Source organism: Toxotes jaculatrix, chromosome 13 (genome assembly GCF_017976425.1).
Source record: "Toxotes jaculatrix isolate fToxJac2 chromosome 13, fToxJac2.pri, whole genome shotgun sequence".
NCBI lineage: Eukaryota > Metazoa > Chordata > Actinopteri > Toxotidae > Toxotes > Toxotes jaculatrix.
The window spans coordinates 3,312,365-3,330,784 of record NC_054406.1 but is presented as its reverse complement, the minus strand read 5'-3'; the positions used below and the strand labels follow the sequence as shown (position 1 = coordinate 3,330,784).

The 18,420-nt window shown below is 44.1% G+C and overlaps 1 protein-coding gene across 2 annotated transcripts in view; it reads right to left on the bottom strand.

Annotated features, from left to right (window-relative positions):
- Positions 1-871: 871 nt before the first annotated feature.
- Positions 872-18,420, bottom strand: part of cica (capicua transcriptional repressor a) — a 31,180-nt gene continuing 13,631 nt past the window's right edge. Inside the window, exons 4-22 of one of the 2 annotated variants that reach the window (XM_041052608.1) lie at positions 18,204-18,335; positions 16,872-17,025; positions 13,359-13,458; positions 13,062-13,244; positions 12,653-12,779; positions 12,227-12,399; positions 11,130-11,262; positions 10,643-10,725; positions 9,359-10,250; positions 8,704-8,846; positions 7,737-7,897; positions 6,849-7,092; positions 5,780-6,056; positions 5,077-5,261; positions 4,489-4,631; positions 3,611-3,762; positions 3,191-3,325; positions 2,977-3,102; positions 872-2,711 (exon numbers count right to left, since the gene is read on the bottom strand). In XM_041052608.1, coding sequence (XP_040908542.1) covers positions 2,449-2,711; positions 2,977-3,102; positions 3,191-3,325; positions 3,611-3,762; positions 4,489-4,631; positions 5,077-5,261; positions 5,780-6,056; positions 6,849-7,092; positions 7,737-7,897; positions 8,704-8,846; positions 9,359-10,250; positions 10,643-10,725; positions 11,130-11,262; positions 12,227-12,399; positions 12,653-12,779; positions 13,062-13,244; positions 13,359-13,458; positions 16,872-17,025; positions 18,204-18,335 — 3,806 coding nt within the window. In that variant the 3' untranslated portion in view covers positions 872-2,448. The remainder of the gene's footprint in view (positions 2,712-2,976; positions 3,103-3,190; positions 3,326-3,610; positions 3,763-4,488; positions 4,632-5,076; positions 5,262-5,779; positions 6,057-6,848; positions 7,093-7,736; positions 7,898-8,703; positions 8,847-9,358; positions 10,251-10,642; positions 10,726-11,129; positions 11,263-12,226; positions 12,400-12,652; positions 12,780-13,061; positions 13,245-13,358; positions 13,459-16,871; positions 17,026-18,203; positions 18,336-18,420) is intronic. The other variant, XM_041052609.1, reaches the window with a different exon arrangement.

Sequence of the window (18,420 nt, the reverse complement as noted above, 5' to 3'; positions counted from 1 at the left end):
ACAGACCTAAATGCACATATATAGAAATACCAGTATATATATTTTTTTCACACATCCAACTGTATACAGAGAAATAAAAGAGATACCCATAATAATAACTACCCCCACTCTTCACCAAGGAAGCAAAGAGCCAAAAAGTGCTATTCAAAAATTGTCTTTGACTTTTAGTAAGTTATACTCTCTATCTCTTCAACAATAACAATAATTGTGTGATTCTTTTTTGTTTTGTTTTATACCATAGTTAAAGATAGTATCACAACAGCTCATTCCTCTCACTGACTGACTGCACTGGATTTAATATCTATGGCACAGAGCCTTCCCCCAAAAACAAAATAACCCACCCATTTCCAAAAAAAATAAAATGTCCTATTGCACCATTTGATGGGAAAGGATAAAGTGTCGAGAAGAGAGGGAAGAGGGGAGGGCTCCAGAGACTGCCCTCCAGGGCTGGTCTAGGATCTGCTTTCCCTGAACTAACCCTAACCAGAACCATCCTGAGCTACATAGCGCTTGACCCGGGACCAGTGCTTAAGGGCACTTTCTAACAACACTTGAGGGGTCGAGGGAGGCGGGTGAGGGGAGAGGTAAAGGGGGGAGGACAGGACTGAGGAGAAATGAGTTGAAAGGAGGGAAAAAGCAGGGAGGACAAGAAGAGGAAAAGGTGGTTGATAACATACGGAACAAGGTTATTATTTTTTTTCTACTAAAACAATCTCTAAAAACAATACTTTCCTGATTTAACTTACGGCGGTCCCAGACGAGAAGGGCCGCACAAATTGTGCAAACACCTGATTTCAACGTTTTACAAAACGACGAACGCCCCTGCTCCCCCACTTCTGTGTCTGGTGAGAAACTGGGGGGGAGGGGAGTGGGGGAGAATCACCCCAGGTACAATTAAAAGTGGGGGGCCACAGACTGATTTTGTCCCCTTCTTTGTCCAGAGTTTTTTTTTTTGTTTGTTTTGTTGTGATTTTTTTATGCTGGAGAAGAAACACAATAGAGCCACGAGAGAGAAAAACAGGCCACGGTAAAACTGGTTATTTCCACGGCAACGATAACGAGAGAAAGCAACATCATATCCACTGGGAGATTCAGAGAAGTTTGGTTAAAATTCTACGTCTTCTCTCTGTTGGTAAGCTTGTCATGTTGTTGTTGTCCTTATGCATTATTGTTATCTTCCTATTGTTGGAATATGAATCTTCCATCCAATGAACATCATCCGGTTTCTTCTTCAGCCTTTTCTCTGCGCTCTGTAGGGAGCCGGTCAGTGTCGAACTTAACGCCGATTCTTCAAAGCCTCAAAACCAAAAGTCTCTTTACATAATCTCTTTACGGTGCCTGTTCACACAGGTTTTGGGGAGGGGACCCCAACAGATATACAGACATATATAATCATCTCCCGCCAATGAGGACTAAGTCTTTCAAAATGGCAATAACTGAAGGTGCAAAGATTGGTCACACTACATCCCAACTCCTGCCCTCTTTTGTTTTTCAGGAGAGAATAGATTTCTTTCTTTCAGTTTCTCTTCTCACTACAATCACTAAAAACTGTGCAGGCCAATGGCTTGGTCAGACCAGGGTTGCCTATGTTTGCGTACGAGTGCTTACACTGCACAGGTGTGTCCATGCACTGTGTGTGTTTGTGTGTGCGTGTGTACTGTATGTGTATGTGTGTGCTGTCTGTCCTGCAGCATCGAGGGGCTGTGGAATACTAGTGGAGGTCGTTGGGGTTGTGTTTGTGTCCCGACCACTGTGCTGAGGAGTGGAAGGGCGAGAAGGAGGTCAAGTCAATGGCATCTGAGGGCTGGCTGGCTGGCTGGCAACAGCAAACTGCATCTGCACAATAAGTGACAAAGTGCCTTTGTGTGTCATGGTCCTTGGTGGCGGCTCCTGGAGACTGCCAACCAAGAGTAACAGTCTGATTTGGTAAGGGTGTGTGTGTGTGTGTGTGTATGTATGTGTGTGATCATGTGCATGCTGGAGATTACATATGCACCAGGGTTTGTGTGTGCCAGAGAAATAGAGAGTGTGTACCACAGAGTTTGTGTGTCAAACTACAAACTACTGTACAAATGTGCTGAGAGCAGACCTGGGCAAAGTGTTAACAGAAAATATTCTGGATACTTGGGAAAAAAAAAGCGAAAACAACACTACAAGAGGAACTTGACTCATCATTACTTGCATGTGATTCGTCCACTTTTGAGGCTTTTTTTTTTTTTTTGTCTGATTAGACAAATCAAGCGCACCTTGAGTAGTCTGAATATTTGTGACCACATTCAAATGTATTTCTGCCCAGGTCTGGTGGAGATTAGTGCCAGTAGAACAGATCCTGCTGGAGCAATCCTCAGTACTGGTTCAACACATACAAAAACATTCTGCGGGGATGACACACTCCTCTCTCTTTTTCTTCTTCTTCTTCGATTCTTCCGCTTTGTCATCCTCTCCAGCTTATGATCCTTCACTTTTCGGCTCCTCTGGGCTCCGACCTTTGTCCCCTTGTTGCTCCGCCCCTCCATCCTCTCGGGCTGATTGATTGAAAGAGGAGCTGTGGGACGGGAGGGGGTTGAATTCAACTGACCCTCCAGGCTCGAGGGTTCCGGGCGTGGCCGTCTGCATGATCTTCTGTCGGACTTCGCGGATCTTCAGCTGCAGACACACTTTGGTGGGGAAGGTGTCTGAGTAACGTGCCTGGAAAGCAGCAGTAGCCTGAGCTGGAGATGACAAGAGGAAGAGGAGGGAGGAGTGAAAACAGGGAACAGGGAGAGGAAATAAAACTGTATGATATCAAGTATCACCACCTATCCTGTATGATATTCTTTAAGGTGACAACAAAGCTTCGATTGCTTCAGACTGCTTGCACACCCAAATCCTCTGTATATTTTTCATGTAAGTTCTTATTTATGTAATTCAGTCACATTTTAATGGTGTTTCCAGTTTTCTTCTAATGTGTGAGTATAACTATAGCAGGTGATTTACCTGATGGAAAAAAGCCATGTTCCTGAAACAGCTGCATGACCAGAGCCCGCCGCTGATCCAGAGTTCTGCGCAGAGACGAGTAGGGGACCCTGTCCAAGTCTCCTAGAAGGTCCTCTCCCTCGGTGCCTGGTTGAACAAAATGGGGAATCATAGCACTGTCAGTACACCCTGTGGAGCAGTTATGCAGCTGTTTCACCTGATGTGCCTGTCTTACTTGCTCTGTCGAAGGTGAAGATGTCTCCCTCACACTTGGCGGCGCTCTTGGGGGTGTTGGGCTCCGAGCTGCAGCTGGACAGACGGCGAGTCTTCCTCCTCGGGGAGCTGGGGTCCTCTGCTGTCAGCTCCAGGTCTAGACATGTGACATGTGAAGGATGAAGAAAGGGAAAACAGGGGGAAAGGTGGATAACAGAGTATGAAGAGAGAGAGGGACACACAGGGAGAAAGGAAGGGAGTGATGAAACATTAATGGTGATTTGGACAGGACAGTGGAAGAGGATAAAGCGTAAAAGAAGAAAAGGGAATCAGAACAGGGAAGAGTTTTTAGTGTATTTTTGCAAATCGTTTTAGGTGTTTCTTTGGATCTAAGTTAGCAGTGTTCACTTGTTTGTGCCTCTCTCTCCGTACAGTATCTCACCTGTGGAGTTGCGTCTCTTCTTGCGGTAGCTTCCCAGAATGGCTCTTGGCGAGGTGGCCAGACTCTGCAGGGTGGGCGAGGGAAGGATCTCCTCTGGATTAAACTCTGGAAGCTCAGCAAAACGCTCCTCAAAGTACGTCTCAGACAAGACCCTGCACGCACAAAACACAGCGGCCACATCAGTCCCCAGGCCATGAATGTAGTGGTTAAAATATCAAAGGATGGCCTCTGACTGTATTCATATTTCTCATGCCTTAGGGCTGAGATCTGCCAGGGCTTTCTCTTCTCTGTGGCTTCCCCACCACTTTCCTACTGTCTAAATAAAGAATATAAAGGTTGAGCACTCCACCCACTCACACTGAGTAAACAAAGAGTTTCCACCATGATTTTATGAAGTTGGAGATTTGCTCACAAACTAAAAATGGAACAAGATTCCACTATGTGTGAAAATCAGTGTTAAATAAAGTCAACAAATGGAGTCCTGTCCAGGGCTGTATCTCATCTTCAAGCTGCTTCATGCCATAATTACAGAAGATAAGCTACTGTTGTATGAGCTCTCTCAGCTTGAGAAAATGTAAACTGTTAAAATAGAGAGAACATTGTCTTACAATGACCAGAAAGCCAGACGGACTTGGCAGACGTGTTTTATTTTGCTTTGGCACTGATTCTACGGGAGCCATAACTTAAGTCTGAACACAGAGAATGGTTCTAGACTTTAATGAAAGCTTGTCCTGCAGTCAAAGACGAGACAGCACTTAAATTATAACAAAAATGATAACAAAACATGTATGTTTTATATTCAATTTCAACCCCTAAGTTATGGGTACTTCCTCAGCTAATGCTTCTATCCCTCCTAGAGCTGCTGTCATCCCACTTACTTGTCATGTGAATCAGGTGTCTTTTTGAGCGGTGGGGGTCGAAACTTGGTCTTCTTAGAGGAGGATGGGGGGTCTCTCTCTGCAGGGGGAGGGGGAGGGGGGTCCAACCCTGGGGGTGGTGGAGGAGGGGAACGAGGTCCAGCCTGGGAAAGGAGTGTGAAGGTTGTGAGAGAGACTATAATGATAAAGTCTCAACTAATGTACAATTTATAAACATGAACTGAAAGTCTGCTTTGCTGGTTTGTTGTGGGGGGAAAACAGTAGAAAACCACCTGATGCAAGCACCAGATGTGTGAAACAAGCCAGAAAACACAATCTGGTAAATTACTGTAAAGTTGTGCATTTGTAAAATACACTGATATCGCCTGACTTTCGGGGAGAAGTTGTGAATTTCCCTGGCTTTTTCCCCTGTGCATGATATCACAGACACTGTATGGGCAAAGGCAGCCTAGAAAAAATGTTAAAAATAAATAATCCAACCTAAAACTGTTAGATTAGACCTCTGAAGAGCCTTCAACAAAGCTTCATGAAATGTGGAGTTTGATGAGAGAAATGACTGGGATGGAACATATATCCAGGTCTCCTCACCTCTTTGCTGCTGTCGCCCGTGCTGTGGTCCTCTCGGTCTGTCTCTCTGCCTCTCTTCTTATCACTGCTCTCCTTTGTCCCTCTCTCACTCTCTGCATCCATCTCACTTCGCTTCTCCCTGCCATGTCCATCTCTCACATTCTCCTCTTTGATGTGCAGACCCATGATGTCCTCCTCTTTTTTCACTAGAACAGACAAAGATAATGTCAGACTTTGGTATAAAATACTGTACCAAACCCTGTTTATCTCACGTTAACGGTTGCACAAGCTGCAACCTTCCACTAGCTTTGCAGTATCAGCCTCAATCCTGCAGGATCAGTTTCACTATGAGGTTTTGATCTGGAAAACTGAAAAGCAGACTGACTCTGCAACAACATGACCACTTTCTATGCCTCGAATGTAAAGAGTATAAATGTAAACAGAAACCAGTTCCAATAGTGGACAGTTTGTAAAATGTCTGATGATTCTGCTACGCAGTATTTTTAAGTCTTGAAAATTGAAAGTGACGACGAATAGTTGCTAAAAAAAAAAAGGGGGCTGCGTCTCTTCCAGTCAGATGTAGGGTGGGTTCATAGTGATGTCTCAGCAAAGGAAAGTACTTGTCAATCTATTATAAAATATAATATATAATATAGGATAACACAACCATCAGAAACCCTGCACACTGAAAAAAAAACCAAACCAGAGAACACATGAAAATCACCTGTCGCAGAACTGATGGCACTGATGACCACTGACATCCCCTGCCCTCCATCCTCAAACTGAGCATCCAGCTGGCTCTCCCTCTTCACCTCCACCTTTGGCTCCACCTCCACTCCCATGCTAGGCTGAGGGGTAGCCACCGCTGAACCCTGCACTCCTGGAGAGGAGGGGTTTATGACGTCTTGGGCTGAAGCTCCCACTGCAGGCGGCACAGTTGTCACAGAGACCACGCCAGTAGCCAGTGCAACAGTCGGTGCAGGGTAGATGGCAGTTAGTACCTGATGAGGAAGATTGTAAAGCAGGGACATCAATAGACAGACTGAAAAACAAACCCAGAGGTTCTGTATGTTACTGTCTTAGCTGTGTTTGTTTTGAAGAGCAAGAAAAAGAAGGACAAGAAGTGACAATAGCTTTGACATCAGTGAACATGTCCTGCGATGATGAGCTAAAGCTAAAACTATGTATTTAAATTACACGGTTTATTGCTGCAAGGCTAAAAACGGATCCCACTTTGTTACATAAAGCAAACAAACCCGTGTGCTGTAAATCAACCCGGCAGTTTAACAACCTGGTAGACAATTTGTAAAATGCAGCACAGAGGCCAGGAAAGGCTGCCAATATTCTCATTTGTTTGTTTACAGTAATTTCATTTAATGTCTCCAAACTAATGTAGTGATGACTTATCAATCCCAGAATGATACATCTAGCACCTTTAATCCCTCTGCCTCCGGAGCTGCGTGTGCTCCTGCCTTTTCCAAGGATATGCTATTGCTTTTTTCGTGTTCGCTCTGTATTGCAATACACTTCTGAGGAGGTTTGATTAATTTACACACCACTGATACAACACAGGCAGTTTTTGAAACCAGGCCATTAAATCTGCAGTATTTGTATTTAAAAGAAAAACTGAAAAAATAATACCTCATATATTAATCAACTCCCAATGCTCAGCACTGACATTAACTTCTTTTGACATTCTTAATTTTCTAAATTCCGTCATGACCACACATCTATTCACTGAAGTTTTATAGATTTCTGCAGCTATCACTGTACAGCCCTTTGTTCCTCTTTACCTGACGACCAGCAGTTGCAGCGGTCGGGCCCGGGGAAGTCTGAGACTGACAGCTCAGACTTGGGGCTGGAGCCAGCAGTGGTGACTGGCCAACGATTGGCTGAACCAGGGTCTGCCCGCCCGGGGCAATGGCAGTGAAGCCCAGAGTTGCCAGAGGAGATGGGAGATATGTGGGGCCAGGAGCGGGTGTTGCCTGTTGGGGTGTTGCTGTGGTAACTCCTGGGTCAGACTTAACATAGGTGATCCTGAAGAAGAGAAGAGTTGTAAGTATCCAAAATGAATATTATTAAATATTAGAAATCAAAAAAATCTTTGATGATCTAAGCAGCTTGCTAGATTTTATGGCAACACATCTGAGAACACACATGCAAAAAGACTGATCCTAAAATATTTTAAAAAGACAAACTATAGATTATACGACAGATTAATATGAGAAAGCAAATGTATGTCTGATGTTAAAACAACTAGGGCAGCAAATTCCAATTATTTCTATTGCCCATTATTCAGCCGATGACTTTTTTGAGTATTCGATTGTCAGTGGTGCTGAGATGTAATAAATGACTTGACTTTTTATGAGGACAGATGACACTATATTTTCTTTTAACCGTCTAAACTTGGGAAACTTGAGAAAAAGACATTTAAAGTTCTTACAGTTAGTATCATAGTTCATTTCCCTCCAGCTGAGGATGCAGCGTTAAAATCTGTTGACTTTCTTTATGTACACATCAAGTACAATTAAGGTTGCGACCGAGCAAAAATCGAAATCTGACAGCATCTTTAGACGCTGCTGAACAGAGAAGCCTCTCTGACCAGCTGAAGCAGTATCTGAGGAAAATAAAAGCGGGTATATATGTTGCTGTCTTTCAGGTGTTAGGCCTGTGTTAGTGACCTGGTGGGTGGGGAGGTCAGAAGAACGGTCTGCGGGGGCGCAGCACCGGGAGCCATCACTGTTGCCACGGAAACAGGAAAGGGGCTCCCAGGATGTACTGTTGCTGCACCGCTAGGGTGAACGTTGGTCTGGACCACAGGCACAGGAGCGAGCTGGATGATCTGTCAGGGGTGGGGGGCAGGGGAGAAAACACATTACAAAAAAAGGATTTTCTCAGCCACAAAATAAAAATCGCTTTTTTTGAGAAAACACACATCTGATATTTAATCATTTATTTGTTATGTGTCCAGTGAGACAAACTTTTAAATATCACATGGTTTTATGGTTCTCAGAACAATCCTAGCACTTTGTTAAAGCAACTCGTCCCTTTTGACTAAAATGCAGCCCAGCTGTAACAAATGATCATTTTTATATATTGATTGTCTTGGACACCTACAGACAGTGGAGAGATGAGACAGACATGCAACAAAGGCAAGGTTGCCGATCGATTGTGTTTTTGATTAATCAATAAGGTTCATAAGTAATAGTGGAAAAAGTGAAATTAGTAAAAATAAGTTAAAAATTATCAGTTCCAAAAGCTAATGTGGGATCCATCAGATTGACTGTTTCTTCTAACGAACAGTTCAAAACCAAAAAGTATAAAATTTAAATCTTAATGTTTGAGAAGCTTGACTAACTTTTCTTAATAAATGACTTAAATGAATCACTCAATCATCAGTTTCCTTTGCATTCAGCACTACACAACAGTTTTCATCACAGTGTTTGAAGGTAGTTTCCTTTCCACCGCAGGTCCCTCATGTTATCTGCATTGTTCCATAACAAGAACATGTGTCATCCTTATGTATTTTTAATGCTGCTGATGCTGTTGTGTGCGCATCGACCTTGTCACCTGTCAGCAAACGAGGTGGAGCCTAGTTATCTTTGACGCCGCTGACACTTGTTCTAGTTTTTGTGTTGACATCCGTACCTTGTTTCCTGTCGCGGTGCCGTTCTGCACAGGAAGAGGCGGAGCCACCAGGGAAATGGAAGGATGAGGAGGAGTAGACCCTGTTCTCACTGTTGCCATGGGAACCAACATCTTGCTCTGCAAGACCGGCGACTGGGTTTGGACTAATGAGTGAGAAGGAGAGAGAGAGAGAGAGAGAGAGAGAGAGAGAGAGAGAGAGAGAGAGAGAGAGAGAGAGAGAGAGAGAATTAAATCACTCAGCGTGAGGAACAGATGAATCGAGCCAAAAGAGGGGAGGTGAAGACAGTACAGGAGCGACGGGTGGGTGGAGACACACTGAGACAGAGAGGACGTTTCAGCTACTGATATAAGTGAAATTCCTCGCTGATAACAAGGTGGAACAACGTTCTGTTGTTTCTAACTCTTATGAATAGAGAGTGATTAAGGCATGGGTGGGTGGCAGGCACTCATACACATGTCAGTGGTGTTTCTCCTGTCAATCATTTCTCTCTCGTTTATGTAAGCCAATCAAGTCTATTTTCAGTGCTTCCCGTGGAGATGATTAACAAGAAGTAAGTGAAGGGAGCTACAAAGGTTTTCAGTGGACCAGTGAAAACGCTAAGAAGAACATCTGACTTGTTCTGTTTTGTCAGCCAATCGTTGTTCTCTGTCTCACCTCTGGTCCCAGGGCTGACTCTGATTCCCGCCCCCAAGTGCACGCCATTGGCCAGGGTGGCATTGGTGGGCAGGGAGAGGATTTGCTGGTGGGTGAGTTGAGGGGAGGAAGGGTTCTCGGTGGGCAGGATGTACTGGACCTGCGCTAGTGGCTTGGAGCCAGCGGGAGGTGTGAGGGAGGAGATGGCAGCAGTGGGGTGGAGCTGGGGCTGGAGGACAGGGAAGGGGGTCTGTGTGTGCGGCTGTGGGGGCTGCGGGGTGAGGAGTTGCACTGGTTGGGCAGCAGGAAAGGACCCTCCCAGAACTAGGCTAGTGACCAGGCTGCTGCCCCCCACAGGGGTTACACTGACTGGACCAGGAGAGGAGGATGAGGACAGGTACCCACCCCCTGCGGTGATTGGCAGCTGCTGAGGTCCACCTCCTCCAATCAGGAGAGTGGGCTTCTTGTCCTGGGGTAGGGTGCTGAGGGTGACGGCTCCTTCTACTGGCTTGCTGGCGATGGGGATGGGTGTGCTGGCGATGGGTCTTACCACGTTGGTCACCATAGTGGGAGCCATGCGGGCGGGACCAAGGACTTGGGTCAGACCCTGCTGGGCCAGAGTGAGGGGAGCCTGGGCGCTGGATGTTGAGCCTGTGATGGACAGAGAGGACACACTGTGCCCACCTCCACCACCTCCTTCTCCTCCACCTGCTGCTGTTTCTTCTCTCTTGGGTCCTCCCTCGCTCCCCTCCTCTCCTCCGTCTGTGCCTCTCTTTCGGTTTCTTTCAGACCCATCTTCAGCACCTCCTCCACCTCCTCCTGCTCCGTTCCCTTTAGACGAGGTGGAGTCGGAGTGAGGGATGGAGGGAGAGGAGGAGGGGAGAGAGGAGCGGGCCACAGGCTGGAAGCCATGCTGGAGGGAAGAGAAAGATGAAGAGAGGCAGAGATCAAAGCCGGGAAAGTTAGTATGTAAAGTTCTTCTTTTTCTCGACTTAAACTAACTCTGGAAAATCTGTAGGTTTAAATTCTTAATGGAACCAATGATATGGCTGCTTATATGCAGAATTACACTGATGAGACAAAAATTAACTAAATAAAAATCAACTGAACTGTAAGTCAATCTACATCAGTATCTTTTCCATTATTTCCTTTGTACATAAGTAACACAGGGTGAAGGGAGAAGTGTTGGGTGCTCATTAAAATCCTTCTTCAATTTTCTATTTAGACAATATCAACAAGTTCCAGAGAAGCTCCTAAATCAACTGTGAATATTATTTCAAGTTATTTGATCATCATTGCATCTACCTGTCCATCTGGTTCGTCCTCATCACTGTCCGTCACTCTCTCTTTACACTTGAGGTCGATGGAGCCTTCAGGACATGAGTCCTCTGAGGATGGGACACGGACATCAGGAGTCAGTGTTTTGAAAATTCTTTAGCAAAGGGGACTAAATATACTTCTAACTGCCTCGTATAAGGGATTTGATTTGCAACCCAAGCTGGCCAAGTAAAGCCACACAGCGATGGAAGTGTCACCCACAAATAGTCAATTATGTGCTATTGTTGCATGTGCTACTAGCAATTAGTAGTCTGGGGCTCGCCAGATGACACAGCTACTTTTTTTTTTAGCTTCTGGGCGTTTCACTGACACTATCATTCTGACTAAGACGGCTGAAGTTGAGTGTCTTTTTTCGAAGACGCACTGACCATTGTGGGAACTGAAACTATCACTCTGTGGTTATGAAACAGTCTCTCAAACCAGTATAAACCCCTCTGCTGATTATCTCACTCACCCATGACATCATCATCCCCCTCTTCTTCACAAATGACCATGCGCTCTTCATCACTGGTCATGTCCTCGCTGGCCCCACCCTGGTACAGGGACTGGGCTGGGGGCCGGTTGCGGAACAAACTCGCCCTGTCCTCCTGACGCAGAGTGGAAAAGACGATACCGTGAGAATTTTTTCTAATTACAATTCTAGAGATTTTCAAAAATATATCGGGATAGCTGATGCAGACAGCACACTGATTCTAAACTCAAAACAAAAAAAGAAAAACCTTAAGTACTTAAGAACAAACACATCAGACCGAAGTAATACAGCAATTATCAAAGCATGCATATACATACGGCTTTGCCACAAGCATTAAATGAATGCCTTCAAACAAAAGAGCTCACATGCAGCCTTACTCCTTTGTGATTAAGAGCGAAGCAGCAAACACCACAGTTTCATACCTTCAAAGGCTCTAAAAAAGTAGAAAGCGAAACCTTTGAAGTTGGAGGCTGAGCTCCTCTAGAGGTTTCAGTGGGTTTTCAACAGCAACAACTCAAGCCCTCACACAAAGAACCAAGCGAGTCCATTTGAACTGTTTTTGAACAGTGTGGTTTAAGTTGTAGAGTTCAACCAACATGCTCTGCAGTGTGAAGGACACAAAGTCTGCTGTCTGCGAATACTGCGAATACACACTTGCATCGACACGTGTGGGTGCGTAGGCGCTCGTATATACACAAGTGTTGGTCCTGTTTTTTTTTTTTTTTGTTTGTTTTTAAGAATTACTTCAGTCAGTTGCTTTTATTGTCTGCATTTTGGTTTGTTTGACTTCTTTCTCAGTTCTCTTGGATGCACTTTGCTGTGAGAAACCTGTTTAAAACCTGAACTGAACTTGAATGAAAGAACAGAATCTTAACTTTCTTTAACTGTGAGGTGACAGTGATCCTGATCGAAACACACTGACTGAATTAAATTAATTCATTTGGCTGTTTTTCTGACAGATTACACCGTTAAGTAAGTAACCAGTTTGTGGAGCTGGTGATGTGGAACAGTTTGCTTCACATTCTTTACTCTCCTGAGTCTGTTTGCTGCCTTTGAGCTACAGATTAACAACCTCATACCTTCTCCAGGTCTCTCTCTCTCTCCCTCTGCTCCAGGGTGTGCACGGCACTCTGGGAAAAGGCTCTGGGACGGGGGTTCTGCCCCACAAGCAGCCCCCCTCGACGCTCCGATCCCCCTGGCCAGCCCGAGCCTCCTCCCTTCCCCTCCATCGTCTGGGACTCTGACATGGGATCTGCAGGAGAGAGGAGAAAGACTCTGAGATGAAAATAACACAGTGTACCATCTTGGAGTGGATCAATAAAATCCTCACTAACACTTCTTTATAATGTTGACAGTCCCGGGGTTTGAGCTTATTGTTGCAGGTATTTAACATGGCTTTAAAATGGCTGCCTCATGTAGTAAAATCAGTGTAGTATTTCTATAATTACTCTTTATTGTAACGGAAGAATAATTTATGAGAACTGAAACAACAACAACACACACACCTATGCTTTCCGACATGCTCCTCTCCCGCGGTTCCTTTGGCGTCCCGCGGCCCTCTGACAGCGACTTCCTGCGGTCCTTGTTGCACCACTTCCAGTCTGGATGGGCTCTGAAGTGGGCCTCCTTCACCTGGAGGGGGGAGGACACAGCATCCTTGTCTAGTTTCTGTTTCTTTCACTGTTTATTAAAAGTACCCTGCTGTTGTTTAGACTGTTGCATCAAATCCTGTGCAACAAAAGATCTGCAAATGAATGGGGTCTTTATATACTGGCTGAAGAATAGAGGGACGATTGTATTACAGCCATTGGTGGTAAACAGGGCAGTTAACTGAAGTGTTTATTAACCCTCACAATACAATAACAAATTTTAGAAATGAAATAAAGTAAGTACCAATTAAAGAACTGTCTCTACCTGGAACGCCAGATCATGGTACTGCTGCTTCTCATTGGCCCCCAGAGCATACCACCACTCCCCCAGGATCTTGCTGACTGTCCGGTTGTCCTGGTTTGGATGTCGCTGGTGCACCAGGGCCCGGTGGCGTTTACTGAAGATCATGAATGCATTCATGGGACGGCGGATGTGGTCCTTCTCCCTCTGGTTGGGGTTTGGAAGAGACATTTATGGTAAGCTGTTAGAGTGACACTTAATAAGTATATGTTGTCCCTCCCTTTCTACTCATTGACTTGCCGGTCTGCATGTTGGACTGACCTTTCTGTCTCCGTCCTTGGGCAGGGCACTGAGGGACTGTGTGCGTCTCTTGATGGGGCCAGTGGAGGGAGCCGGATCGTTGGCCACACCCGGGGAAAACCTGCATTCACACACAGAGAAAAAGTGAAACTGAGAATCCATGAGAGATGGGAAATGAAGGGGATTCCTTTCTCTGAGGAACTTTCAGGAAAGCAACAAGGCTTAGACTTAGGGAGGAATTCATGACTCAGTGGTCCTGCCTCATTTATGTGCAGAAGAGAGTGGTGTCTCCTCTTGATTTGACCTAACTCTGTTTCTCAGATGGTTTTAGAGTATTTCACACCTTTGTGATTTGAAAAGATGGTTCTGTAAAGTTCCAGCTGACGTACAGTAAACCCGTATGACATGTGCGAGCCACAAAAAAACTGTGGTTACCTGCAGACACCTGTTTTTTTTTTTTTTGTTGTTTTTTTGCCAAGAGACAGCCCACAGATCACATGCCAAACAAACAGAACAGTGCTTTCCTTTTGTCTTCATTTCTTTCTTTTCACTTCTTTCTTCTGCTTTTATATACAGATGCACTTTTCTCTATCTGTTCTGCAGTGGCCGTTATCACCCCGCATGCTAACTTCTGAGTTTTCAGTTAATTGCACAAAAATGGACGTTTCTGCTACTAAATTGCACTCTTCCTGTGAGTCACAGGGTCTTCTCCAGGAAAAAGCAACCAGACGCAGTCAATTAAAAAAAAAAAAGAAATGCTCTCACAAATGGAGAGTTTGTGTACATTTTTTTATTATTATTATTATTATTTCAACAACACCACGGTTTATGTTAGTGATGATACTCGCAGAGTGCCAAAAAGAGAACATGAATAATATAAACATAAATCAACAGAGATACTGAAAAGGGAAAGGGTCAGCAGAATAAGCCAGTGCCTCTAATGATTAGCCAATCAGCACTTACAAACAAACAGAGGTTTTGGCTTATTATTTTTGTGCAATTTTGTATGACAGATACACCACGTGCTTTCCAAATACTGGTGATGAAGCAAAACTGTGGACTAATAAATCAGTGGTGTATAAACCTGGGTTAAAGTTTTCTTGGCAAGAAAACTGTTTATGATAGAAAAGTGTGATGGTTTGAGTTTCAGTCTGCTCTTTCACGCTTTCACTCGTTCAATCCAGTTGTTTGTTTCTAATTGTGCTGTCATTTCAGAACCTGCAACTCCCACCTACCCCCTTTGTCGCCAGTAGAATCACTTCACCTGCTCCTCCTCCTCCCCACTCACCTGTTCCCCAGTCCCTCAGTACCTCCCTAGTGTCCACTGCCACTTGCTCTCTGCCAGATTATCTCTGTGCCACGTGCCTTTAGGTGTCCATTCCTCTGTTCTTTGCCTGTCTGTTTTGATCCTGATCGGAGTTTTTGGATTTTGAGTCAGCCCGACCCTTTGTACTTGCCTGCTTGGATTTTTGTATCCTTGTTTTTTTTCTAAGTAGACTCTTCACTTGTACATCTGTCTCCTGATTTGTGCTCTTGGGTCGCTTTTATGAGAACTGTGACAGAAAGTCTTTTGAAACTGTAAGCTGGCAGACACAGAGTCTCAACCTTTCTGCTATGAGAGAGCGGGCTCAGTGTCAAGCCGTGACTACAAGAATATGGTGGGTTCTTTCCTTGTGTTTTTTTCTTTATTGCCTGGTTTTGTTAAAGAATTTTTATTATAAAAAATACAAAAAAAAAGATTAAATAAAACAAAAAATGCAAAAGAGTAACACACACACACACACACACACACACAGGATCCATGAAGGTAGAAATTAAGCCATGGGAGACAAGGCAAATTAAAATATAACGTCACAATTACCAGACCAATCATAAGCTGTCTGGCAGACTGAAGTTACATGGGAGTTTGGCTGGGGGAGAAGTCAGATGTGCTATGTGTCTGCATGTTTATGGGCGTATGTGTGAATGTGTATGTGCGGGTGGAATGTTTCAGTTTGTCGGTTTGTGTGTTTACAGCAGTTAAAAAATACAAAGAAAGGAAGAGGGGGGGGTTACACACTGAGAATCGACGAGAAGGGGTAAAATTTAAAAATGTTTGTAGTATTCTTGGATTTGTATGTGTGTGTGTAAGCACACGTACAGCAGGGGTGTTAGTGTGCAGACAGGGTAACAGGGATAATAAATGGGGCCCAAATCTTGTTGAATGTGTGGACTCTGTTTTTAACGCCATTCGTCTCTCCATTGAGGTGTAGGCAGATAACAGGTGTAACCACTGCAACATTAAGAGATTGCTGAAGCATTTCTTTCAGCGACGGCAGCCTTTGTGAGCACAGTGACCCTGAAACATTCAAAACCACACTACAAGCCAGACAGCCACGCAGCCCGTCTGAGTCACTCTGAAAGAGCAATAACCCAGCCAGACGCAGAGACACAGCCTGAGACTGAGTGGAATGAGCAAGCACAGACTGTACAACTCTTGCCAGACACACAGACTGATGCAGCTGGTAGGAAACTTGTTTGTTTCCTTTGAATTTTTATTGTCAGAGGTGGATTTCAGTGCACCTGTTCTAAGTGTAGTGTCCTTGAGAGTTTTAAAGCAGGTAATTCAAACTGCAGCGACAAACTGTGTCCAACATAATCTACAGTTACTACTTTTTACTGAGTCATACCCAGAGCCACAGAAAAGAAACAAACACAGCGCATGAAGGGTTTGCTCAATATGAGTTTACACCATTTGAAACTGGCACCAAAACAAGTTATGATACTTTTTAAAGCACAGAAGTTTAGCTCAAAACTTCCGTCTGACAAGCCGTTTGTTTTGTTGCTTCTCCATATTAAGGCATATGAAATACAGCTTTGAGATTTTTTTTTTTTCCAAAAAGCATACACAGAATTTTGGATGCGTCATCTATGAAAACCTTAGGGCTTAAACACAACACAAGCAGCTGAGGCGAAAAAAACAAGAAACAATTTAGGCATAACTTGTTGAATAAGAACAGATTTCTAGATTCTCTAACGAACCCGTTTCTATGCTACAAAATCAGCTGGGCAAGTGACGCCCCACTTCAACAAGCCTCTGAGTTTATGTGTAAATAACAGAAAGATATAAAATACTGCACTTGCATGTCAACAAGACCTAACTGGATCGATGGTTATCTGGCTGTTGCCTGTGTCTGACTGGAGGACTGCTCTCATTTCGCAATGTGGTCAATGTCCCACAGCGCTACTCTACACCTGAATTTAAATTAAATCTTTTGTTTCTTGTGCTTCTTCCTCTTCTTCTCTTGATTCCATTTGCCATCCGTAGCCACGGCTGGACTCTGACAACCAACACAAAAAAGTACTGCTGAGCACTTCACTGTTCTGCTCTGCTATATTAATGAAAATCTTCAATGTGCCAGAAATTAAGTTTGCAGAAAACATCTCACAATTAAAAACGTTAAGGCCCATCGTACGTTTTCTGGCTTTAACAAGACCAGGAGGATGGCAAAAAAAAAAGCAGCTCAAAAATTAAAAAATATACTTTGTACTTACGGGTCATCTGTATCGCTCTCTGTCTCGCTGTCAGCCCCGCCCCTGTCTGTATGAGGATTGTCATTGGTCGGGGGAGGGCATGACGGCGATCCCCTCTCTAGGTCTGGAGGGCCGGCTCGCCCGTCGCTCACCAGGGCCACGCCACAACGAGGCTCTGAAACAAAAAAAAATTTATTTGCCAGTTAGAGAAAATCTTTATGAAATGAAGTAACAGTGGCATGTGTGTAAACGCGAGGCTACACTGCGCGCAGCTTGCTGATGAGTAGCTCTACTCCGGCCAACTGACTGTGGGAGGTGTGAGAAGCTATGATTACATCTATGTTATAATGTTTTTCAGTAGTGAGAAGAACATTTCAGCTAAAGGTGAATGCGCTTCACATATAAAGGAAATGTTCCCTCAGGGGTTTAATGACTTCATCTGTACATGACAGAAGTGTTTTGTCATTAAATCTATCAATTAGAGGACTGGTGTTTTTTTATTGTTTGTGTTTAACTCTTGTTAACAAAGTTCACCGTAGCCATTTAGTGAACTTGCTTCCATTTACTGGGATTATACAGATTAGCCTCATCCTTATGACTTAAATGCTTAGAGGACTATATACAGTGTGTTGGTTTTCTCTCTTATGTTCATACACCCTGAAATAGAAACTGTCTCTTTTCTTCAGAGATTGATCGTGTGTCACTGCAGTGAACGGGACGCTCTGGAGTCTTAATCCACAGCTATTTAGATAATCGATTAATCCTTTCAGTCGTTTTAAAAGCAGAAATGCCAACAACACACTGGCTCTTTGGAGTGTTGGCTGGACAAAACAAGCAATTTGAAAATATGATCTTAAACAATTAATCCAAAAACAATATCCAGCTTAAAAAAAAAGAAAACACAACTTAAAGACCTAAAATAAAGTCTTGTGAAGCTCCGGGGAAAAGAAACGTAAATCCTCAAATTAGCTTTCAGATTACTGACTGTTCCCATCAGTCAAAATTAGACTCTGAATAAAATTTAGCACCCAAGTCAATAAATAGTGTTATCAACAATGTTACTGGAGCTATATTGGTGTGAACACCAACTGTGCTGATTTGCAGTTCAGTCGCAACTGTTTTGGGAAACACTGACTTGGCTGCTGGTTTGTCCAACCAACATTTGTACTTGAGTGTTTTGGCAGTCGTTATTTGAGAAACGCAGCCCTGAGATTATTTTATAGTGGGAAACACTTGTTTACAATATAGTGCTTATATATACATATATATATATATTTATACATGCAAAATCATTCTTCTGGGTAAAAAGTCATGATGTCATGTCCAGAGAAAAGGAGTGTGGTCATTTGCTACCTTTGCTCTGATTGACAAGCTGCTGGCCATCAGCAGGCTGGGCAGCCGCTCCTGATTGGCTGGGCTCCAGGAAAGGGACGAGTGAATGCCAAGGGAACACTGGCACCGACCGAGGCTCCACGTTGGTCCAAACTGTGGGAACACGAAGGGAGAGGGAAGAGAAAGGTGGAGAGAAAAAGTGAAATGTCATCATGTTTGTCCGTCTCAGTATCATGGC